We start from the raw sequence: 18,514 nt of genomic DNA, 5'->3' as shown, positions 1-18,514 counted from the left end.
GAGCACGAGAGCACGAGAGCACGCCAGAAAATGGAAGACGAGAGGCCTTAAGGACAGGGTGCAGGTGGAAATGTGGCCCTGTCCTAAACGACCTCCGCGATCCAACGGCGGGGATGCGCCCATTGGATCTTTACGTTTCAGTTTTTATGTTAGTGTAACGGGGCTTTTACTGCGGTGTTTAATTCCAGTCACCCCCAGTTGCTTTTAATGGATGGAAACGAGCGGGCGGCCACCGGTCACAGTCTCGATTCCCTCCAAGATCTCCTTAGAAAATTGGCGATTTTGATGGAAAGGGGAACTATTTGATAAAGTTGACAAGCACGTTGAATCACGTAAAAGATCGTCTTTACAATAAGCGGCGTGCTAATTTTTTTGGCTTATAATGATCCTTTCGGGAAATGGAATCTTTCCTGATCGTGGAATAACAAAGCAAGCATATGCGAATAGATTAGAGGATTTGTCCCATGATGGAGGCATTGTCGTATCGAGTCTCCATATCTTTGCTGCGGATCCTTCCTTTTGTTTGGAAGCAAGCAACGTGTGTGGAAAATGGGTATATCGCCGCGATGCACGCCACACATTGACAGGGCCACGGCATTCAAGGAAAAATCAAACCTATCATTGGAAGGATCTGTCAAGCTTTAACATAATTGGTTAGAAAAATCCACGCCGGAAGAATCGGACGGCGCACGCGCTGCTTGAAAATTCCGGATCGTAATCCTCTAGTAGTTGGAACGCACAGATACCGTTAAAGAATAGTCTATAAAAGAGATGAAGCTTCGACTTAAACAGTTTGGACTGTCGGGTTATGCTTTGAGCCAGGGGCCAGAAATGGGAACCGATTTTGGCCACCCTGATCATCACTCATCCATCCAATACACCGCCACCAAAATATATGTGCTAGATCTTGGATCAGTGTGCGTTACAAAGGCTTTTTATTGGCTTCTAGTGGCAGCCTTTAACTGTTAGGCAAAAATGGCCGTTAGGGGACTTTTCCAACTTCCAGCTTACCGGAAATTGGCGGGGAAGGGATTCGATCCCGCGACCGCTCGCTAGTACGCGAGGAGCATTCCAAAGCGAAACAAGGCTAGCACTGTGGACGTGAGCAAAGACCACGAGAGGAGCGTCCACCATGCGAAGAATTGCGCTGCTTGTGCCACGAATCCAAATCCTCCTGGAGAGTTTGAAGATGGCGATGGCGATCGAGAGAGGCCCGCGAAGAGGATGAGCAGCACTGCCGGGACCAAGTTCTGGACTGCTACCCGGCACATGAAGTGGTTTACCACCAAGATCTTGTGCTTGAGCGCGGCGGCGTCCGGGGTCTTGCTACCGTGCAAGCTTTCGTACCACGCGAGCACTCCCAAGTTGAGATACGCTTGGACGTTGATCCGGAGCAGCAGCAGCTGAATCACTCCTGTTAAGATCATCCCGACGAACTTTAGATCCTGGAAGGTCTCTGGAGAGAATCCTACGCTTCCAGCCCAGTCTTTGCCTTCAAACAGACTTCTTCGTTGCCATTGCCACCCGGTGCTGCCATGGTCGATGGAGTTCTTCTCGGGCAACCGGATGAAGAGATCGGCCATGGGTTTCAACCAAAGTAGCGTTGAGACTACCGGGAGGACAATACCGAGGTTGAGGAGAAACTGGCTCCAAACGCTGGTTTTCATGACCGAGATATCGCATCCAAGCTGGTTTGTTCCAATCCAGAATGATCTCACGTACTTGAGAACCGGCCCGAGGAAGAGTCCCGTGAGCCATGCCGCTCCAAAAGCTATGGCTAGCCGAATTGCCGTGAATGATCGCTTATCGATTCCAGCTCCAGCCACTGCCCGTTCCAGCCGGAAGTCGATGATCTCGCTTGGAACCACGAAGAGGAAAATGGTGGCCAGGATGAATCCCAGGAGCCCGACACCGCAGCTTAGAACCCACTCCGAGTTCCTGGAGGAGTGCTTGTCCCAAGAAACTTTGGAGAGAATGTGGAGAAGCTTGAGCACGCAGAAGGTGGTGGCGATCACGGGGATGAATCCATCGCTACTGCTGCTGCTGCTCGAGCCCCCATTTTCGGATCCAGAAGATTGGAAGGAGAAAAACTCTCTAGCAACGAGGAGCGACACAGGCAGCGCAGCATACAACACTGCCCGATCGTACTCTGGATAGTACCTGGTGTTCTCCAAGTAGGAATCGCCGATTGTGACCCTCAGGATCTCCGATCCGCCCTCGTTCCACACGAATTTCTCCCTGGAGTTCTTCTTCCTGGAGGATTTCCTGTTGTCGTCACTGCCCGCCCTAGAACCTGGATTCCCGTCGGCCGGATCGTCCGGGAGCAAGTAGGCGTGCGATCCGAAGAGGCTGATCGCCGCGATCTTGCCCGCAAACACCAAGAACACCGTGATCGCCGACGCCGCGGCGTACACCCCGGCATTGAAGAGAGACATAAGGAAACCCTAGATCTCGAAAGAGAAATATTATTGCCAAATCGGGCAATGCCGCGAGATTCCTTGGCGAGCTAGCGATCTCTGGCGACATTGTTTGGCATACCTAAGAGAGGGTTAAAACCCTAGATCTTTGAATGCGTTGCGGGGATGGTGTTCTTTCCAATCATTCTGGCGATTGCGATGGCGCTGGGAGCTGGGGCGATCCGCGAGCACGGCGGCAGCACAGGTCAGGCGATCGATTGATCGGCATTGTATTTTCTTTGATTCACAGAGTTTTTCTTTCAGCTGTATCATCTGGGAAATTTGCTAACAAGTAAGAAGATTTTTGCTGCTGTCGATCCTTAATTCGTGTGGGATTTCCAGGTATTTGAGTAACACCGAGCTTGAGGATTGGCTCAAAGATTTCTCCGTGCGCTGCGGGAGAATTGCAAGGCTGAACAGGTCAGAGCTTGTCATTCTCTTTGCCAGAGAAAAAGAAAACGATAACATAGTTTGTATTGTATTGCAGCATTGGAACATCTGTTCAAGGCAGAGATTTGGTAAGTTTCCATTGTCTTCGTTCTCTCGTTTTAACTTTTTCTTCTTCTTCTTTTGTGCAGTGGGTGCTCGAACTTTCAGACATGCCTGGACAAGCTGAAGCAGAACCCGGGTTCAAGGTGTGAAATTTCTTTATTTCCTTTTATCTGTTTACCAAGTTCTCCGGCATTTTCAGTTCGTGGGAAATATGCACGGAGATGAACCAGTGGGCCGGGAGCTTACAATACGCTTGGCAGACTGGTTGTGTATGAATTATAAAAGGGATGCCATGGTAAGAGAGTGAGTTACAAGTTTGTAACGCGTTCTACTTCTATCTCTACGCAGGCGACAAGTATTATTGACAACGTGCACCTTCATCTTCTTCCATCAATGAATCCCGATGGATTTGCGAATCGATCGAGGAACAACGCTAACAATGTAGACCTGAATCGAGATTTTCCTGACCAGGTAGGTATTTGTGCATCGCCCTTGCTGCCAACGGTTAGCTCTAAGGGTGTTGGCCGTCCTCAGGTGCTTTGATTGCCGCCTAACTTGAAGAAGCCCTCTACAGTTTTTCCCTCAAAATAATAACGAGGCGAGGAGGCAGCCAGAAACACTGGCCGTAATGAAATGGCTCAGGCAGAATAATTTTGTAGCTTCTGCAAGCTTGCATGAGGTACTGTCGTTTTCTTTACCTTTCATTTTTTTAATTTATATATAATTTTGTTTACATCTCAGGGTGCTTTAGTAGCAAATTATCCATGGGATGGCAACGCAGATAAAAGGTTTTTCATCGTTAGTTTGAGCCAAACAAGTGTCTGACTTTCTAGTTTATTTGCAGTTCGAAGTACACGGAGTCTCCTGACGACTCTACCTTTCGTTTTCTTGCTTCAGTGTACAGCAAAGCCCATCGGAACATGTCTAAAAGCCATGAGTTTCCTGGTGGAATAACAAATGGCGCAGCATGGTTTGTACGTGCAGTTTTCTGGTCAAGCCTTATGTGCGTTGAATCTGGATTCAGGTATCCTCTCTACGGAGGGATGCAGGATTGGAATTATATTCATGCTCGCTGTCTTGAACTGACGTTAGAAATTTACGACACCAAATGGCCACCAGGAAGTCAGGTTTGCGTAAAGTTTTACGAAACGGGCCAGTCTTTACAGCTCGAGTGTTGGTTATTCAGATTGCACAAATATGGGAAGAGAATCGACAAAGCATGCTCGAGCTTGTTTCAAGTACATTCAAGGTAAATTTTTATTGATCTTAAGAAGCCCGAAATGATTGTAGTTCTTTCGTCAGAGTGGTGTGCATGGGAAAGTCTTCTCATCTGCAAGTGGGCTTCCCCTGGCTGCGACTATCCAAGTTGATGGCTTCAATCAAACAGTACGTCAGTAGTTTCAGGCAACTTTTGATTGACAATGAACTTCTGTGTGTCAGATTAAAGCAACTTCACAGTTCGGCAACTATCACAGGCTACTTCCTCCCGGGAAGGCATACAAAGGTAAAAAAAATTCTTCTGGCGAAATCTAAGCTTTAGCATGGATTCACAGTAACTGCAAGCATGGATGGGCATAGAAGCCGTTCGGTACATGTTTTGTCACCGAATGGCGAGTCTACAGCACTCGATTTTATATTGGACCCTATAGGTGGAGTTGGCCAGCAGCACAAACTAATGCGGCTCATGACAACGCACAACGACAGTGATACGATGGCGCTACTCTTATACCATTCCAAGTTCACGTTCTTATCCTTTCTCGGGGTGTTGGTCATCTTGTTCTCCTGCTTCGGGTGCAAGCGAAGGCTATGGTTACGGTCAGAAAAGTCTCCAGCAAAGGTTTGAAAGCAGCGCGCTGGCATGGGGACTTCAACTGGACTCCAGTGTTGTCCAAAGCTCTTGGAAGGCATAGATGAACTGGAGAGGCAGAGGGGTCTTGACGTGAAGCCGGAGGCAGTGCCGGGGTTGCTGAGGCAGTGCGGCGATTTCAAAGCTCTGGCCGAAGGCAAACGAGTCCACGCTTATCTTGTCCGGACGAGGTACCACAGGGACAGATATTTCGGCAATCTTCTGGTAGAGATGTACGGGAAGTGTGGCAGCGTCGAAGATGCAAGAGCAGTGTTCGAGAGCATGCAAGCCAGGAACGTCTATTCGTGGACGATGATGATCGCTGCATATGCCCAGAACGGGTGCTACAGGGAAGCCGTCCGGATGATGCACAGGATGGATTTGGAGGGCGCTAAAGCCGACAAGATAACTTTTGTCGCTGTTTTGGACGCATGCTCCAGCTTGGGCGATCTTTCCACTGGGAGAAGACTCCATGACCGAGTCCGTGATTTCCTGGATTCCGACGTTGTTCTGTGCACTGCCGTGCTCAACATGTACGGGAAGTGTGGGAGCGTGGACGATGCCAAGTCGGTGTTTGAGAGGATGACGAACAGGGACGTGGTGGCCTGGAACGCGATGGTGGCGGCGTATGCTCAAAACGGGCATTGCAGGAAGGCTTTCAAGCTTTTTGCAAGGATGGCGGCGGAGAAGGTCTCTCCCAACAAGAGCACGTACGTGAGCTTGCTGGACGCGTGCTCGAGCATGGCTGGGATTTCCAAAGGCAGGGAGCTCCACGGGCTGGTTGACAGGGCGGGCTTCTTGCGGGACCGTGTCGTAAGGTGCGCAGTGATCAACATGTATGGGAAGTGTGGCAGCGTTGACGAAGCAAGGCAGGTTTTCGAGGCGTTCCCGGACAGGGATGTTGCGCTGTGGAACTCGATGATCGCGGCTTACGCTCAGAACGGGCAAGGAGAGAAGTCCTTAGAAGTTTTCGAGAGGATGAAGGAGGCAACCAACAACGCGGGACCGAACGCGATCACTTTCGTGCACGTCCTGTGCGCTTGCAGCCATGCAAGGCTGATCGAGAGGGGCCGTAGCTACTTCGGATCCATGGAGACGGTGTTTGGGATCCAGCCGAGTTCTCAGCACTACCGATGCATGATAGATCTCCTCGGCCGCAGCGGGAACCTTGACCAGGCCTGGAACATTCTCCACTCGATGCCTTTGGAGCCGGACTCGTTGGCCTGGACGACGATGCTGAGCGCGTGTAGAGCTCACTCCAATGTGGAGCTCGGCGAGCTTTGTGCCGAGAGGCTCTTCGAGATGGAGCCGGAGTACTCAGCCCCGTACGTGCTGCTCTCCAACATCTACGCTGCGAGGGACCGCTGGAACGACGTCGCGAGGATCCGGAAACTCATGGCGGACAGGGGCGTGAAGAAGCCGAGTGGAAGAAGCAGCATTGAAGTCGGCGATAAGATTCACGAGTTTGTGGCCGGGGACAGAGCTCATCCTCGACGGGAGGAGATTTACCAGGAGCTATCGAGGTTGGGATCGCGGATGAAAGCTCTGGGATACATCCAGGACAGGAGCTCGGCGTTGCGAGATGGCGAGGAAGAGGAGAAGGAACAGATGCTGTGGTACCACAGCGAGAAGCTGGCCATCGCGTTTGGCAGCGTCGCGACCCCGGCCGGGAAGACCCTCTACGTGATCAAGAACTTGCGGGTGTGTACGGATTGTCACACCGCGAGCAAGTTCATATCCAGGATCACCGGGAGGGAGATTGTTCTGCGCGATCCGTACCGATTCCACCACTTTAGAGACGGGTGGTGCTCGTGTGGAGACTACTGGTGATTCGATTCGATCAGTGTGAAAAACGTATGTTTCCTATACATGATATATATATGAGTCTGAGAAGTACGTGATCACAAAGTATACGGGTGTTTCCACCACATATAATGTGCGCGATCACAAAGTATACGTGATAAGAAGTGTGTTTTCAAAATACATATACATTTTATATGTACGTGATCATAAAGTATACGTGGGAAGAAGTATATGGAAACAATGGACGTTCTTTGGAGGGGCATAATCATGGGACTGTCCAAGACGAGGTTCTTCTCCAGGTGGAGCTAGCAAGCGAAGAACAGTGCGGCTGATCGATCCCAACACGCCCATCAAGCAGCGATTGTGGCGAGTGAGAGTCGCCAGGAAGCTGAGACTGCGTCGATTCGTGGGCAGGATTAGCATTTTTCTACTCCATTAGCATCCTCAAATCGCTGCTCCGTATGTGAAGATGCTCAACCATGCGGGATTGTCTTTCATGGGGCATTACTTGGTGGGCAGCAATCCGATGTTGAAGAATTCTGGTATCACGAGCAACTAGAATCTGGAGAGATTTTTGCGAAGAGCGATCGCCAAAGGACGATTTGCGTCCCTGGATTTTGGAACGCTATTTCTTGATCGTTAAATATCCAAAACTAATCCTTTTGCTAAGCGTGTAATTGGCTGCATAGCGCAGTGGATTAGCGCGTCAGACTTCGGATCTGAAGGTCGAGGGTTCGAATCCCTCTGTGGTCGTGTGGTCGCGAGAAGTTTTCACTTCCAAAGTTTCTGGAGGGATTTCCCTTCTAGAGGCCATCTCTTTCTCTCATAGTACTGTATCCATTTTCTACAACAACAATGCTACAACGCCATTGCATGATGACCAAAATAATAATTGGAAAAATGCTTTACACAAAGTTGTCACAGCTAAAGCAAATTATGGAGATGATCTTGGATTAATTGATAAAAATTCTGCTAATAATTCTCACTTTATTTATAATTATTATTTAATTAAAGAATACAAATACTATAATGCTATTATCTATAGACTTGTGTTATTAATATTTAACTTAACAAAAAAATATTCAAGATATTATTAATATTTTGAATAAAGAAAACCAAGCATTTCCAGTTCAATACTTAATGATTCTAACAATTTTTGGGATATTTAGAGCTGTTTGAATTTAGAAATGAAACACTCCATCTTCAGCCAGCTTTAATTCTATCCCACTAAATAGAATGATAAAGGTGGTAACACCAATGTATACAAAATGGAGCAATTCTGTGTAGAAGAATTGATAACTATTAGCAAATCTAGTTGTCCCAGGAGATAAATGAAACCTCTAAGCAGGCTGTTGATGTATACATGTGGATTTTAAACACTTTATATATTTTTCTCTAGTATTAAAAGTATATAAAACAAAACTACAGATATTATCTTTGTAAGTTTTCCAATCATCCACAAGCAAAGACTACAGTGACTGGTGCACGGGAATCAAGGCTGGCCAAGATCTTGTTGCATGCATCAAGCACATGAGGATCTCCCTTGAATAGTCATGTTATAGGCATCACGTAATGAACTAAGTTCAGGTGTCTTCCCTGATCCTTTTCATTGCGTAACTATATTGGAGAGTGGAATCAATAGGTTGGACTTATATATAACAACCATTATGGTTTGAATTTGCAGAAGTTAATCAAAAGAATATCAATATCCAGCCACCATTTAAGGCAATGCTCATGTTACCATATGAATGTAACGCCTGCAAGACCATAGCCCAATCCACAAACTTGAAGTAGTTAAGGCTCAAGGCTGGCCTTCTCATCTTTTGGGACAGAGCCCATCTATAGATATAGATAAAGAGCGCAGCAGAATTCATCCAAACACGATGAGTGAAGAGTATGTTGGTTGGCAAGGCTCTCCTTCAGGAATTGAAGGTAAAATTGCCTCCAAGGCCAAAGGCGCAGGTGCTACAAGTTATCGAGAAGGCGTATGAAGTTGGTTTGCCGATGGAAGTATAGTTCTTAAAGAGAGATGCCGGTTGTTACATCTACAAAGTTACAGATACTTTCTACTAACGCTTCTGTTCCTGGTTACTCCGTCGGGTATGTTGTGGCTGTCTTTGTCTTTGAATCCTATGGATAAATTTGTAGGCTGTGTTTAATGCCACTGACAAAGCCTTTTCTGTTACAGCTCCCACGCTCGGTAAGCATGGTTTGCGTTCATTGTTTGCGTTCGTTGTGAGCACGCTATTCTTTTTTCTGGATAAGGCTAGCTCATGAATGGGTGCCTTTCTCGCACCAATGCCTTTAAATTACTATACTTAAGCTAACCCTTTGCTTAACATAAGGGTTTACCTTAATGTGGTTTGATTTGCAATATATTTAACATTTAATGTCTAAAACCCTTGTTGAATCGCCTTCCCTCCCAGCTCCCATTTCAAAGGCTCCGAAACCTCATAATTCGTGTGGGATTCTGGTTGGCAGTGTCTCCCAGAATTTCTTGCAGCACACGGCACAGTGCCAAGATCCTCCATGGATCATTGGTCATCACAAGAGGATTTAGGTGCCAGAGTGGAGCCACGATAGAGAACCAAAGGCAGATCCAGTGAGCGATGGAAGCGCTAAATGCCAGATCCAGCAAGAAATCCCTTATCCAGAGCTCTGGATACAGGGTGGCCCACTCACCACGCAGCAATCTCTTAAGGGAAAAATGGCAAGTTAACTCACTTAACTTACTTTCTAAAATTTTACGGTAAAGGTAAATATATGAGAAATATGTGCGAATTGATCCTCCTTAATATAAACTACCTAAATTTAACGGTAAGTATTAATAATTAGCTTAAAGCTTAAAATACCTAAAAAATCACCCTTAACTTCAAGGGTAAAGGTCGGTTGCTTGTTTGGAATTGTTTTCATCGCTACGCAGGACCTGACGAGGCCGGTGAGTTTTGAGTCCCTTAACTTTTGCATTATCCCTTAACTTTTTACTGCAGAACTGCCTATACTTTCTCCGAGGGATGAGCTTCGTAAGTCTCTCATAGCCCTGCCGGATCTGGATGGTTAGCGGAACTTCTATTTCCAGCCTTTTCCGGAACACTTGAGGTTCCCTGTTCCTGAGAACGTCTACAAGCAGCTGCCCTTGAACAGGGGTGACTGGCTTGGCCACTCGTATGAGCAAGTTTGTATGCAACATTCTCAACGACGTGTCTGCCGACGTTCCTGCCCCGGGTACAGAGAATGCATTCCATTACTCATACGATGCACTTATCACAGAACCAGTGCGTTTCTTTTATGGGGAGATAGTCGTTTACTTGAGGAACAAGAACTCGGAGAGATTGTTGAGGCCAGATGCTGTTTACGCATTTGGCAATGGCTACGTCCTATTCAAGGGCGAGGAGACGGGGGAAGAGGATACACCAGGAGATCCTGCAGATGAACTGGTGGATAACCATGGCTGGCCTTACGGTGCTTCTATTCCCTGCGTACTATGCCAGAGCATATTCTGGTTACGTTCTGTGTCCTCTATCAAGAGGATGGAGCGACACACCGGCTGGATCTACAAACGTTTGATATAAGGACTGCAGAAGGTCGCTTGCCTGAAGGTCGCACAGCTTGTCTACAAGCTGGAACGAATCTGTCAACTTTCGAGTTCGAGTGTGCTTGGAGCATGACTCGACCGAGTGGGAAAACTTTGGAATTCTACCTGGACAAAATGGTGAAGACGTGCCCGAATGATATCAAGGCAACGAGTGCGTGTCGCATGTATGCTTTGACCATTCGTTGAGAAGGCTTTATATGCGAACCAGGAAAAGCGCCACATTGTCTTTCAACGTGAGCATGATGTGATGCCGCGCTCAAGGAAAGATTGTCTTGCTTGTATTCTGCAGGCCTTGGTCTGGCTCCATAGCAGGAGCATCATGCACAGGGATCTGAAGTGGGCAACATGAATGCTCTTATTTGGTGGATAGCGGATTTTGATGACGCGGCAATGAGTCCCAGTGATGGAGATTGTTATTTAGAGCCATCCCTTCATACGCCTGAGATAGATGGAAAGCACGATTGCAATGTTGATATATGGGCTTTTGAATTTTTATGTTACTACTACTATAATGTCAGGCTTGTCAGAATTCAGAAAGTTGTGTCTCAGCAAGAATGCAAAGGCGGGGCCCACTGCTTCAGAATGTTTGAGGTTCATCAACCGTTTAGGGAAGAACAATGAACAATGAACTTTTGTTGCAGTAACAGGCACGTCTACAGGATATAATTGTTTATGATCTTTAATTTTTAAAAGATATTTTATTTCATTACCATGTGCTGGGGATATAGTTTGAATTTAGTGGTTTTGGGATACTATGGCCTTGGGTTTAAATAATATTGGAATGATTGACTTCCATCACATTCAAGAGCTTACAACTCACATTCAATTTGGCCACCTATGCTAAAAATCTAAAGTCAAAGAAGTAAGATCTTCTCGGTATAGATACTCATCGCCAGGTATAAAAGAGCTCAACATCATTATATCCACTATGCTTCTAGAACCTTATTGGCAACAAGCACGTTCCTCTCAAAGCTCCATTGTGAGCCATAGCTGCTATGGGCTAAATAGCTGATCACCTATGACTAACAATCTTCACCTCCACACCATCAGGCTAGAGCTTGTAGCTTGAGGATGATGATTTCTATTTTATTATCTAGATATATTGTGTTATTTTTATACCAACCATTAAAAAAATAAATCATTCATTCCAATAGCAATCTGTTTAATATGTACTATAGCGTAGTAATATTGCTTGTGAAGCCACGTTTTTAGTAACGTTTGTTTTCACAAAAATCTTCCTTCATTATCAGACTAGAAGCCTGGAGGTGCAAAAGGGGCAAACCTTTGTGCAATGGATTCTTGTGATTGATTCATGGGCAGAAGTGGCCCATCCCCTTGTAGCAGCTGCAATTCTCGACGAAGTGGCCCTTCCGACTCTTGGGCTTGTGACGAGAGGGCACGCAGCTGCAATCGCGACAGCAGATATTGCAGTTCTTCATGCAGCGCTTACGCGTCCAATGGGATGTCTGGCAGCGGACGGCACAAGCCTTTGGGCAATCTGCATTGGTGCGTTTTTGCAAATTTGGGTCACAAACAACACACAGCACACATTTGATCAGTATCACTTACTTGTCGGCTTCCCTGACAGCTCACGGCCATGGCCACCGAGGATGGATCCAGATCCAGATCCAGACACCTTGGATCGAGAGCGAGGTGAGCAGCCAAAAGAAAACAAGAAAGGAAATTTTTAAAAAAACGTGAGATTGGGCATACGCATTTGGCAGCTAAGCGAGAGACTTAGAGCGCTGGCTAACCTGCATAGCTACTAGGAGCAACACCATCACAAGAACAAGGCTCCAGGGGAGGATGCGAGGGGCGGCGATGGCGGCCATTTCTCCTGCTAGGGATGCGTCTACCTCTTGTCTCTTCTCTTCTTTAAGTAAAGGTAGTTGGACCCCCAGCAGTACAAACTTACATTTTACATTAACCATTGTTTCAACTCTCTTTATAGTGAGGCTTTGATGTAGTCTTATCACAACTATTCGAGTAATGTATCCCAAAACATTCCACTATTGTCGCTAGCTTGTCCCTTGTTGAATAGTTCAGGATTAAAGCCTGACTGCTCCTCTCACTATAGCTTGCTCGAGAGTCTCGTGCTGGTTAACTCCAAATATGTTTCCAATTAAGTTTGAGGATCAACTGACACTGTTGCAACGTCCATTGTGCTTGGGTTGCCATAACCATGACTTCACAAAACCAATTCACATCTCCTCCACAGCAAGATTCAGGATTTCTCATTGGTTGTAGCAATGAACCGGTTTGGGGTTAATTTAATCTCAACCACAAAAAGATAATTTAAAAATAAATAGCAACTTTTAGGTTTTATCCACTAGAATTGTGAATATATTTAGAATATGCTTGGATATTATTTTACATCCTAATGGTTGCTATTTATTTATATTAACCTTGTATTTATAATTTATAAACATGTTAATAAATTATAAACTTTCCTAAACACTACCTAATATTAAACACAATGAAGCACAGTTTTTTTTAGATGAGTTATATAACTGGACATGTTAAAAAGGCTTGAATTAAAGTATGAAAAAAAAAGTAGAGTTAAATCATAAATATTCATAACATAATTAGTACAAGTAAAATATTTAATTATTAATAAGATTAATGTACATAATTACTTAAAAAGTTGATTAATGCTCTTGGTGGATCTCCTGTGTGCCCATGGCATTGGCATCAGCTTGGGCCACAAAAAAGGTAAAATTGGCATTGGCATGGGGATCAACATTGCTAACACACGAATGGGCATTGGGCTCATTATTAGCTAAATGCTAACTTGAAACTTGTAACAAGTTTCATTAGGTAGATAATCATTAAAAGAAAAGTAAAGTTTTATGCCCATAATATTTCATATCAACTTCTTCTTCTTAGCGAACATTTGAGAATTTTTAATTGTGATCAACTGAATCAGTAATAATACTAAACGGCATTCAATAGAAGTAAAACTTGTATAACCACCATTAACCACCAGTCGATTCTAGGGTTTTATTTAGAGCGGCAAGGAGCTGTGGAGGCCTTAATTGGTGAAGTTGCGGCATCAGGGCCATGAGGAGGAGCAAAACTGCGGCCGTGTTGTGGCAGCGAGGGTGGCAGTCATGAGCGACACTATGAAAGTCATGTGGGGTTATGAGCATGGCCGGGGTAGCCAGGAGCCTTGGCAGCCAGGAACAAGGCTGTGGAGGTTAAAAGTGAGGTTGCAAAGGTGATGATGGAGCAGCAGGAGCAGGAGATTCAATCCTTAACTCAGCTGTTTACTTCTGTCAGTCAGGTGAAAAAGTTTTTTTGACGACATGATCGTTTCATTGTGATATCGGCCTTTGGGCGATTGGAGGGTCTTCTCGATGGGATCCTTGTCAAGACCCACGAATGCTCTGCGCACGAACTCGCCAATCGCGCCATTGTGGACAAGAAAGAAGTAATTCTTCCCGTGCTCAAGGATGACAATTGAGTTTATTCACGTAGGTCAGATGGCTCCAGGGGCACTCGGCGAGAAAAGAGACCCCCAGCGCTGAGAGAACGCATGTTCCTCAGCTTCCAAAGCGGGCTTTTATGAAAAATCTCTCCTTGACCTGAATCGCAATCGACTCTGAGAATTCAGACCCTGAAGTAGAATCAAACTCATTCCGAGAGAAGAAACCACGCTGAAGTGCTACCCAAGGTGGCAGCTTTTCGTGTGAGCACTTATGTACCAGTGCAACCGCTTCTTTCTGCTTCTCCCTCTGCAAGAAGATAAAGTCACTTTTCGAATTCCCGCTATGGGGATTGGGCTGGTTGATCTTTGGCAGCATTGTCTTCCTCATCTATAACCAGGAAAACAGAAAGAAAACCAGGAAAACTTCCATTCGCATTACCTTTGTAAGCAGCCGCACCTCCACAGCCACCTGTGCTCCAAGGCTTCTCGGCCACACAGCAATTCCACTGGCTAGCTTGCTAACAAAGTGATGAGCTTTATCTTCCATGCTGGACAAAGTCTGGCCTTTTATTCCCCACGAGAAATATTGATCTTTTGCCATTAAACTTTAATATGGTGTGCAATTCATAAAAGGGTAGAAAATACAGTGGTCTATTTCACTCACAATATGCTGTCCATGTGGCAGTTTTCTATTGGTTCAGCATTAAATGTCAATCCCATTGCAATGGATGCCTATAATATGAACATTACAAGTACTTGCCCGGCAAATGCTGGGTGGTTTACAAAGAGGTGGATGTGCCAGAAATATGTTTCTTACCTGAATTCAAGCACTTGTACGTATCTTTCTCATTTTCTTGGAGGTTTTTAGACCTGTTGTCCTTCAGGTTACTAGACAATAACAGCCTCCGGAGAAGTTCCCAATGAAATTGGAAACTTTTCCAAGCTGACCATCATGTAAGTCGTTGATTGCTAGAATATGATCTCGTGTAATAGTGTATTTTCAGGAGACTTGACAAAAATCGATTTGCTAAATCACTGCCGAGCAGTTTGGGGCGGATATCAACCCTCTTTGAAATGTAAATAGCTAATATGGTAACTACTTTGCACTCAAGTTTTGTTTTATTTACAGACACATCAATGATAATGCTTTTACTGGAACGTTACCTGATCTAAGCGGGTTGAAAGCTCTCCAACTAATGTAATATTTCTTCTTAACTTGGAGTTGACCTGATGCATGTGTATATGCATAACAGAAGCGTTGGAAACAACTCCTTTTCTCCTCAGCCAGTTCCATCATTTGCAGGCTTGACTGAACTCCAGACAATGTAGGTGAATTTTGTTAGTTTAACATGATCATACTAAACAAATTTATCTTAGGATTGATTCTGGAATGCTGACTATAATGTCATACATCTATCCATGGATTACAGTTTTATCCATGGGCTACCGCAACAAACCGATTGATGCCAGCTTTCCCATCCTTTCCCAACAGTTGGTGGGATGCTTGCAATGGCGCCTTCTGCTTCTCTCCTTCTCTTTCAAGAGAACCCAGACATCAGTGCCATGTCAGATTTCCAAAACTTCAGGAGCAGTGTTGGCTGGCACAGCCACTCGACAACCCTATGTCAACTCAAAACAGGTTCCTACAAACGGAGTTGATCCCAAGCATGTGCTGAAACAACAATCCCTCACCAGGCCCAGCAGCAAGGGATTCCTCGAGAGAATCTGGGGATGAAGAGGGAGTGTCCTTGATAATTGCTTTCCTGTAGGCCAAAGAGTTCGTGAGGCAGTGGCGAACAGAGATCAAAGCTTTGCTGAGTTGGAGATGAGCAAATTTGCCTCTCACAGTCCTGAGTTGATCCCGAGAGGAGCCTGGATTGTGTGCCCGACTACCATTCTGCTCACCCCTATTACTTACCACGCACAGGCTCTCATGGGAATGCCCACACAACCATGTCCGAGCAGAGCAGCCATGGAACCCTAAGAGTGCATGGCATAACACTTGTCACCACGCCCTCTTCCCTTCCCAGCCACGTGTGCATCCCACCCATTGGCTGCCACAACATTGAGCTGATATTCCTGCCAACCATGGCCACTGGCTCTGGCCCAAGCCTGGGCTGGCCTCCCCTTGCTGATAACCATGGCTTCCAAGGCTGCCCTGGGCCTGGGATCAGATGGCTGCGGGGTCTATTATTATAGATGGTAGACATAGATGCCAATTTCATGTTTTGTCAAGTTTAGGGGATTCATTAGGTCTTAGGGTTTAGGAGATCCTTGCCTTGGTGCCCTGCCTTAGTGCCTTGTTATTCAACATGTTTCTTGGCACCAGATGTGGAAGATAACTTAATTTGCTAGTGATTGGTTTTAAATGTTTTTGTAGGCAGTGTTGAAAGTGGCTTTGATTCACTACTAAATTTCTCTTTATAAACTTTAAAGTTCCTACCATGAGTATAGTTCCTTCTTAGGTTTGCTTCAAATTTGTGTCATTGAAACCTTTTCTTCCAGATTTACTGAAAGACGTGGAGGAGGAGGAGGAGGATGGCCTTCCATCCAATTTTAGTGATTTAGATTGTGGTTTAGGTGTGAATAGTGACAACAATGCTCTCTTAGAGGTTTAATTAGTTTTTAGCCTCTTAGATTCAATTCATTTATATATTTTTAGGCTTTCCATCATTTTTTTGAGGGGATTCAATAATCCAGCTGTATTTGGCACCTGGATGCACCTAAAGATCCTCAAAATTAAGACTACTACTTACTTTGCATGCTATTTTAGAATTTCTAAGCCAACACTGTATAAATACATGTGGCTTATCAATCTAAATTGGAGAGGTGTATATTATAGGGTACCACTTGAAAAGGCACTTCATTACATCCGGACTAATAATGCCATGAATTAAGATGGCACAAATTGGGGGATTATCAATTCCCAATCTAGCTGTCGAATTAAAAGATATTGATTTAGCCAATGTCAAATTTGTGAGGCCTTAGCCACTCACGACCCAACCAGGCTACAATAGAGGCACTTGTCAAGGATTTGACAACAAATTTACAGGAATGAGGAGGCTTATGCACTTTGTCATATGGATTGTGAGTATTCTTTCATTTTTACTTTTTTATGAGCACATGTGATAATATGTTTATTGTAATATATTGCAAGTTTGTTAGCTATGGTTTCTATGTACATGCCATTATTTGTGGGGCAACTCATTATATTGTAGCTTATGAGTTGGCTACCTCCAAAGAATCCCATGCAATATTCAATACATATGCACAAGTTGTTTGTCAATTTGGAAGGCCCAAACACATCTAAAGCAACAAATGCTTGAGAGCACAATGAGGTCAATAGGGACATGGTTCACTATTAAAGTTTTACAACTAAGAGCTTTATACATGGGATATTAACATGTAACTAGGTACTCACAATATTAAAGTTTTGTCCAAATAAGGACCAAATCCATTTTATTTTGTAGCACATAGAGCATTTGTGGAGACAACTCTTTAAGTGCATAGTGTGGTTTTATAAGCACTTTTTCAAGTTCATGGAAGACATAGAAATTCTTGATGTATTTAATTTATAGCACAAGCAAACTTTACGTTGTGTCTTTGCTCCATACCTCAAGATGGATATTTTGCATTGTATTTCAATTCTATTTCCAATTCTATTTCCAATTGCATTGTGGACATCATTTGAGAGAACTATTTACTTTCATAAACAACTAAAACTAATCAAAGTTCCATCACTAAATGTTGATTCATCAGTTAATTCGCTAGTGACAGATTTGTCACTAAACATTGATTATCCAGTTGATTTGCTAGAGTTCCAATCAGGAGAGCCTATTGAGAAACAAGGTACATTGTGTGCTTGATTTCCCAAGTTCTCCACATACACACGAGAAGTTTTCTTCCCTTTAACATACTTATTAATGGAGTGGACCAAACACAAGATCCACTAGGCACTTCAGAATCTAGAGAACTTGTATGGATTGGGCTGAGGTTGTGGAAGTATTGTATTCTAGACACTTTCATAATAAAAATAGATAATTGTCTTGAAAAGATATAATTTCTTGACACTTTGAAAGAAATTTAAGTTAATTCATTAGCAAAACTAAAGATAAGAATATTCAAATGCCCATTATAGGCACTTGCAGCCCTTGACTCTTTTGGTTTATGCTTGCCTCACCAAAGGTAATCACTATAGCTTCCAAAGCAACTCCTAATTCAGGATTTGGGTTAAAACTATCAAGCTTTGGTGCTACATGATCCCCATCCTCGCTTAGGGAACTCTAAACCTATTTCAAGGTACAACTAAAATCACTAACATGCTACTTTTGAGAAAACTCCAAGTCCAAACATCAATACTATGCACCCTTGCATAGTACACAATCCAAGTATAAGCCCCACCAATTCATGGAATTGATTGGATAAAGTTCAACTTACTTTTAAGTCATATGCAAATCTTCTAAGCATCATGATGTGAAACTAAAGCATTGAGAGAATTAAATTGCAAATCAATGGCGACAAAAGATAAACTTAATGAGATGCATTAAAGACATGACTCCAAATGATATATATCCATGGATGTGCAATGGAGCTAAATTGTAATGCACTCTATCTCTCTTCCCTTAAGTCAACAAAAAAAGCGGCAATTGTTTGATGAGAGAGCCTTTAGTGGTTATTTTATCCCCATTTATCCCTCAAAGTTCCAAGGATCCATGGTAACAGTATATTCAAATCTCATTCCATGATCACATGCGTTACATAAATAAAATTCACTTACGCTTGTTATAAATACCATGTTTAAAAAAGTGTGCTAGAAAATGATAATTTAATCCTTTTGCCATGAGCAACAAGAACAAGAGATGAGAACATAGTGCTCTAGATAAAGTAGTATAGTA

The 18,514-nt window shown here is 44.2% G+C and overlaps 5 protein-coding genes and 1 non-coding gene across 6 annotated transcripts; 3 read left to right on the top strand and 3 right to left on the bottom strand.

Moving 5' to 3' along the window:
* Positions 1-1,052: 1,052 nt before the first annotated feature.
* On the bottom strand, positions 1,053-2,435 carry LOC9647598. Its single transcript, XM_002981283.1, has one exon. The coding sequence runs from the start codon at positions 2,433-2,435 to the stop codon at positions 1,053-1,055; it is 1,383 nt and encodes a 460-aa protein (XP_002981329.1).
* Positions 2,436-2,567: 132 nt separating this feature from the next.
* On the top strand, positions 2,568-4,800 carry LOC9647597 (carboxypeptidase SOL1). The gene is made up of 15 exons (XM_024686250.1): positions 2,568-2,661; positions 2,721-2,748; positions 2,799-2,876; positions 2,944-2,974; positions 3,035-3,091; positions 3,148-3,243; positions 3,297-3,419; positions 3,523-3,627; positions 3,690-3,736; positions 3,793-3,918; positions 3,973-4,075; positions 4,135-4,197; positions 4,251-4,334; positions 4,389-4,452; positions 4,502-4,800. The coding sequence occupies exons 1-15, from the start codon at positions 2,583-2,585 to the stop codon at positions 4,789-4,791; spliced, it is 1,374 nt and encodes a 457-aa protein (XP_024542018.1). The 5' UTR covers positions 2,568-2,582; the 3' UTR covers positions 4,792-4,800.
* LOC9647596 (pentatricopeptide repeat-containing protein At3g24000, mitochondrial) lies at positions 4,786-7,263 on the top strand. The gene has a single exon (XM_002981393.2). It carries the CDS (start codon positions 4,807-4,809, stop codon positions 6,622-6,624), a length of 1,818 nt encoding a protein of 605 aa, XP_002981439.2. The 5' UTR covers positions 4,786-4,806; the 3' UTR covers positions 6,625-7,263.
* Positions 7,264-7,276: 13 nt separating this feature from the next.
* TRNAR-UCG lies at positions 7,277-7,350 on the top strand. The gene has a single exon. It is a non-coding gene; the product is annotated as a tRNA-Arg (tRNA).
* Positions 7,351-11,337: 3,987 nt separating this feature from the next.
* On the bottom strand, positions 11,338-12,100 carry LOC9647411 (gibberellin-regulated protein 8). The gene is made up of 3 exons (XM_002981282.2): positions 11,947-12,100; positions 11,762-11,828; positions 11,338-11,690 (listed from the first exon to the last, which is right to left on the bottom strand). Exons 1-3 carry the CDS (start codon positions 12,022-12,024, stop codon positions 11,503-11,505), a joined length of 333 nt encoding a protein of 110 aa, XP_002981328.1. The 5' UTR covers positions 12,025-12,100; the 3' UTR covers positions 11,338-11,502.
* A 1,543-nt stretch (positions 12,101-13,643) lies between these two features.
* On the bottom strand, positions 13,644-14,166 carry LOC9647595. The gene is made up of 2 exons (XM_024686323.1): positions 14,059-14,166; positions 13,644-14,007 (listed from the first exon to the last, which is right to left on the bottom strand). Exons 1-2 carry the CDS (start codon positions 14,164-14,166, stop codon positions 13,735-13,737), a joined length of 381 nt encoding a protein of 126 aa, XP_024542091.1. The 3' UTR covers positions 13,644-13,734.
* Between the last annotated feature and the right edge of the window lie 4,348 nt (positions 14,167-18,514).

The sequence above is a fragment of the Selaginella moellendorffii genome, unplaced genomic scaffold (genome assembly GCF_000143415.4).
Source record: "Selaginella moellendorffii unplaced genomic scaffold, v1.0 SELMOscaffold_48, whole genome shotgun sequence".
Classification (NCBI taxonomy): Eukaryota; Viridiplantae; Streptophyta; class Lycopodiopsida; order Selaginellales; family Selaginellaceae; genus Selaginella; species Selaginella moellendorffii.
This window is presented reverse-complemented; position numbering and strand designations above follow the sequence as displayed.

Excerpts from the sequence above, each read along its gene's own strand:
- LOC9647598 (XM_002981283.1), bottom strand. The coding sequence starts at position 2,435 with ATGTCTCTCTTCAATGCCGGGGTGTACGCCGCGGCGTCGGCGATCACG.
- LOC9647597 (XM_024686250.1), top strand. The coding sequence starts at position 2,583 with ATGGTGTTCTTTCCAATCATTCTGGCGATTGCGATGGCGCTGGGAGCT. Across the intron at positions 3,737-3,792 it reads GATGGCAACGCAGATAAAAG|TTCGAAGTACACGGAGTCTC; the intron begins GTTTTTCATCGT and ends GTTTATTTGCAG. Across the intron at positions 3,919-3,972 it reads ATAACAAATGGCGCAGCATG|GTATCCTCTCTACGGAGGGA; the intron begins GTTTGTACGTGC and ends ATCTGGATTCAG.
- LOC9647411 (XM_002981282.2), bottom strand. The coding sequence starts at position 12,024 with ATGGCCGCCATCGCCGCCCCTCGCATCCTCCCCTGGAGCCTTGTTCTT. Across the intron at positions 11,829-11,946 it reads TGCTCCTAGTAGCTATGCAG|GTGTCTGGATCTGGATCTGG; the intron begins GTTAGCCAGCGC and ends TCTCGATCCAAG. Across the intron at positions 11,691-11,761 it reads GCTGTCAGGGAAGCCGACAA|ATTGCCCAAAGGCTTGTGCC; the intron begins GTAAGTGATACT and ends GCACCAATGCAG.
- LOC9647596 (XM_002981393.2), top strand. The coding sequence starts at position 4,807 with ATGGGGACTTCAACTGGACTCCAGTGTTGTCCAAAGCTCTTGGAAGGC.
- LOC9647595 (XM_024686323.1), bottom strand. The coding sequence starts at position 14,166 with ATGGAAGATAAAGCTCATCACTTTGTTAGCAAGCTAGCCAGTGGAATT. Across the intron at positions 14,008-14,058 it reads AGGTGCGGCTGCTTACAAAG|ATGAGGAAGACAATGCTGCC; the intron begins GTAATGCGAATG and ends TCCTGGTTATAG.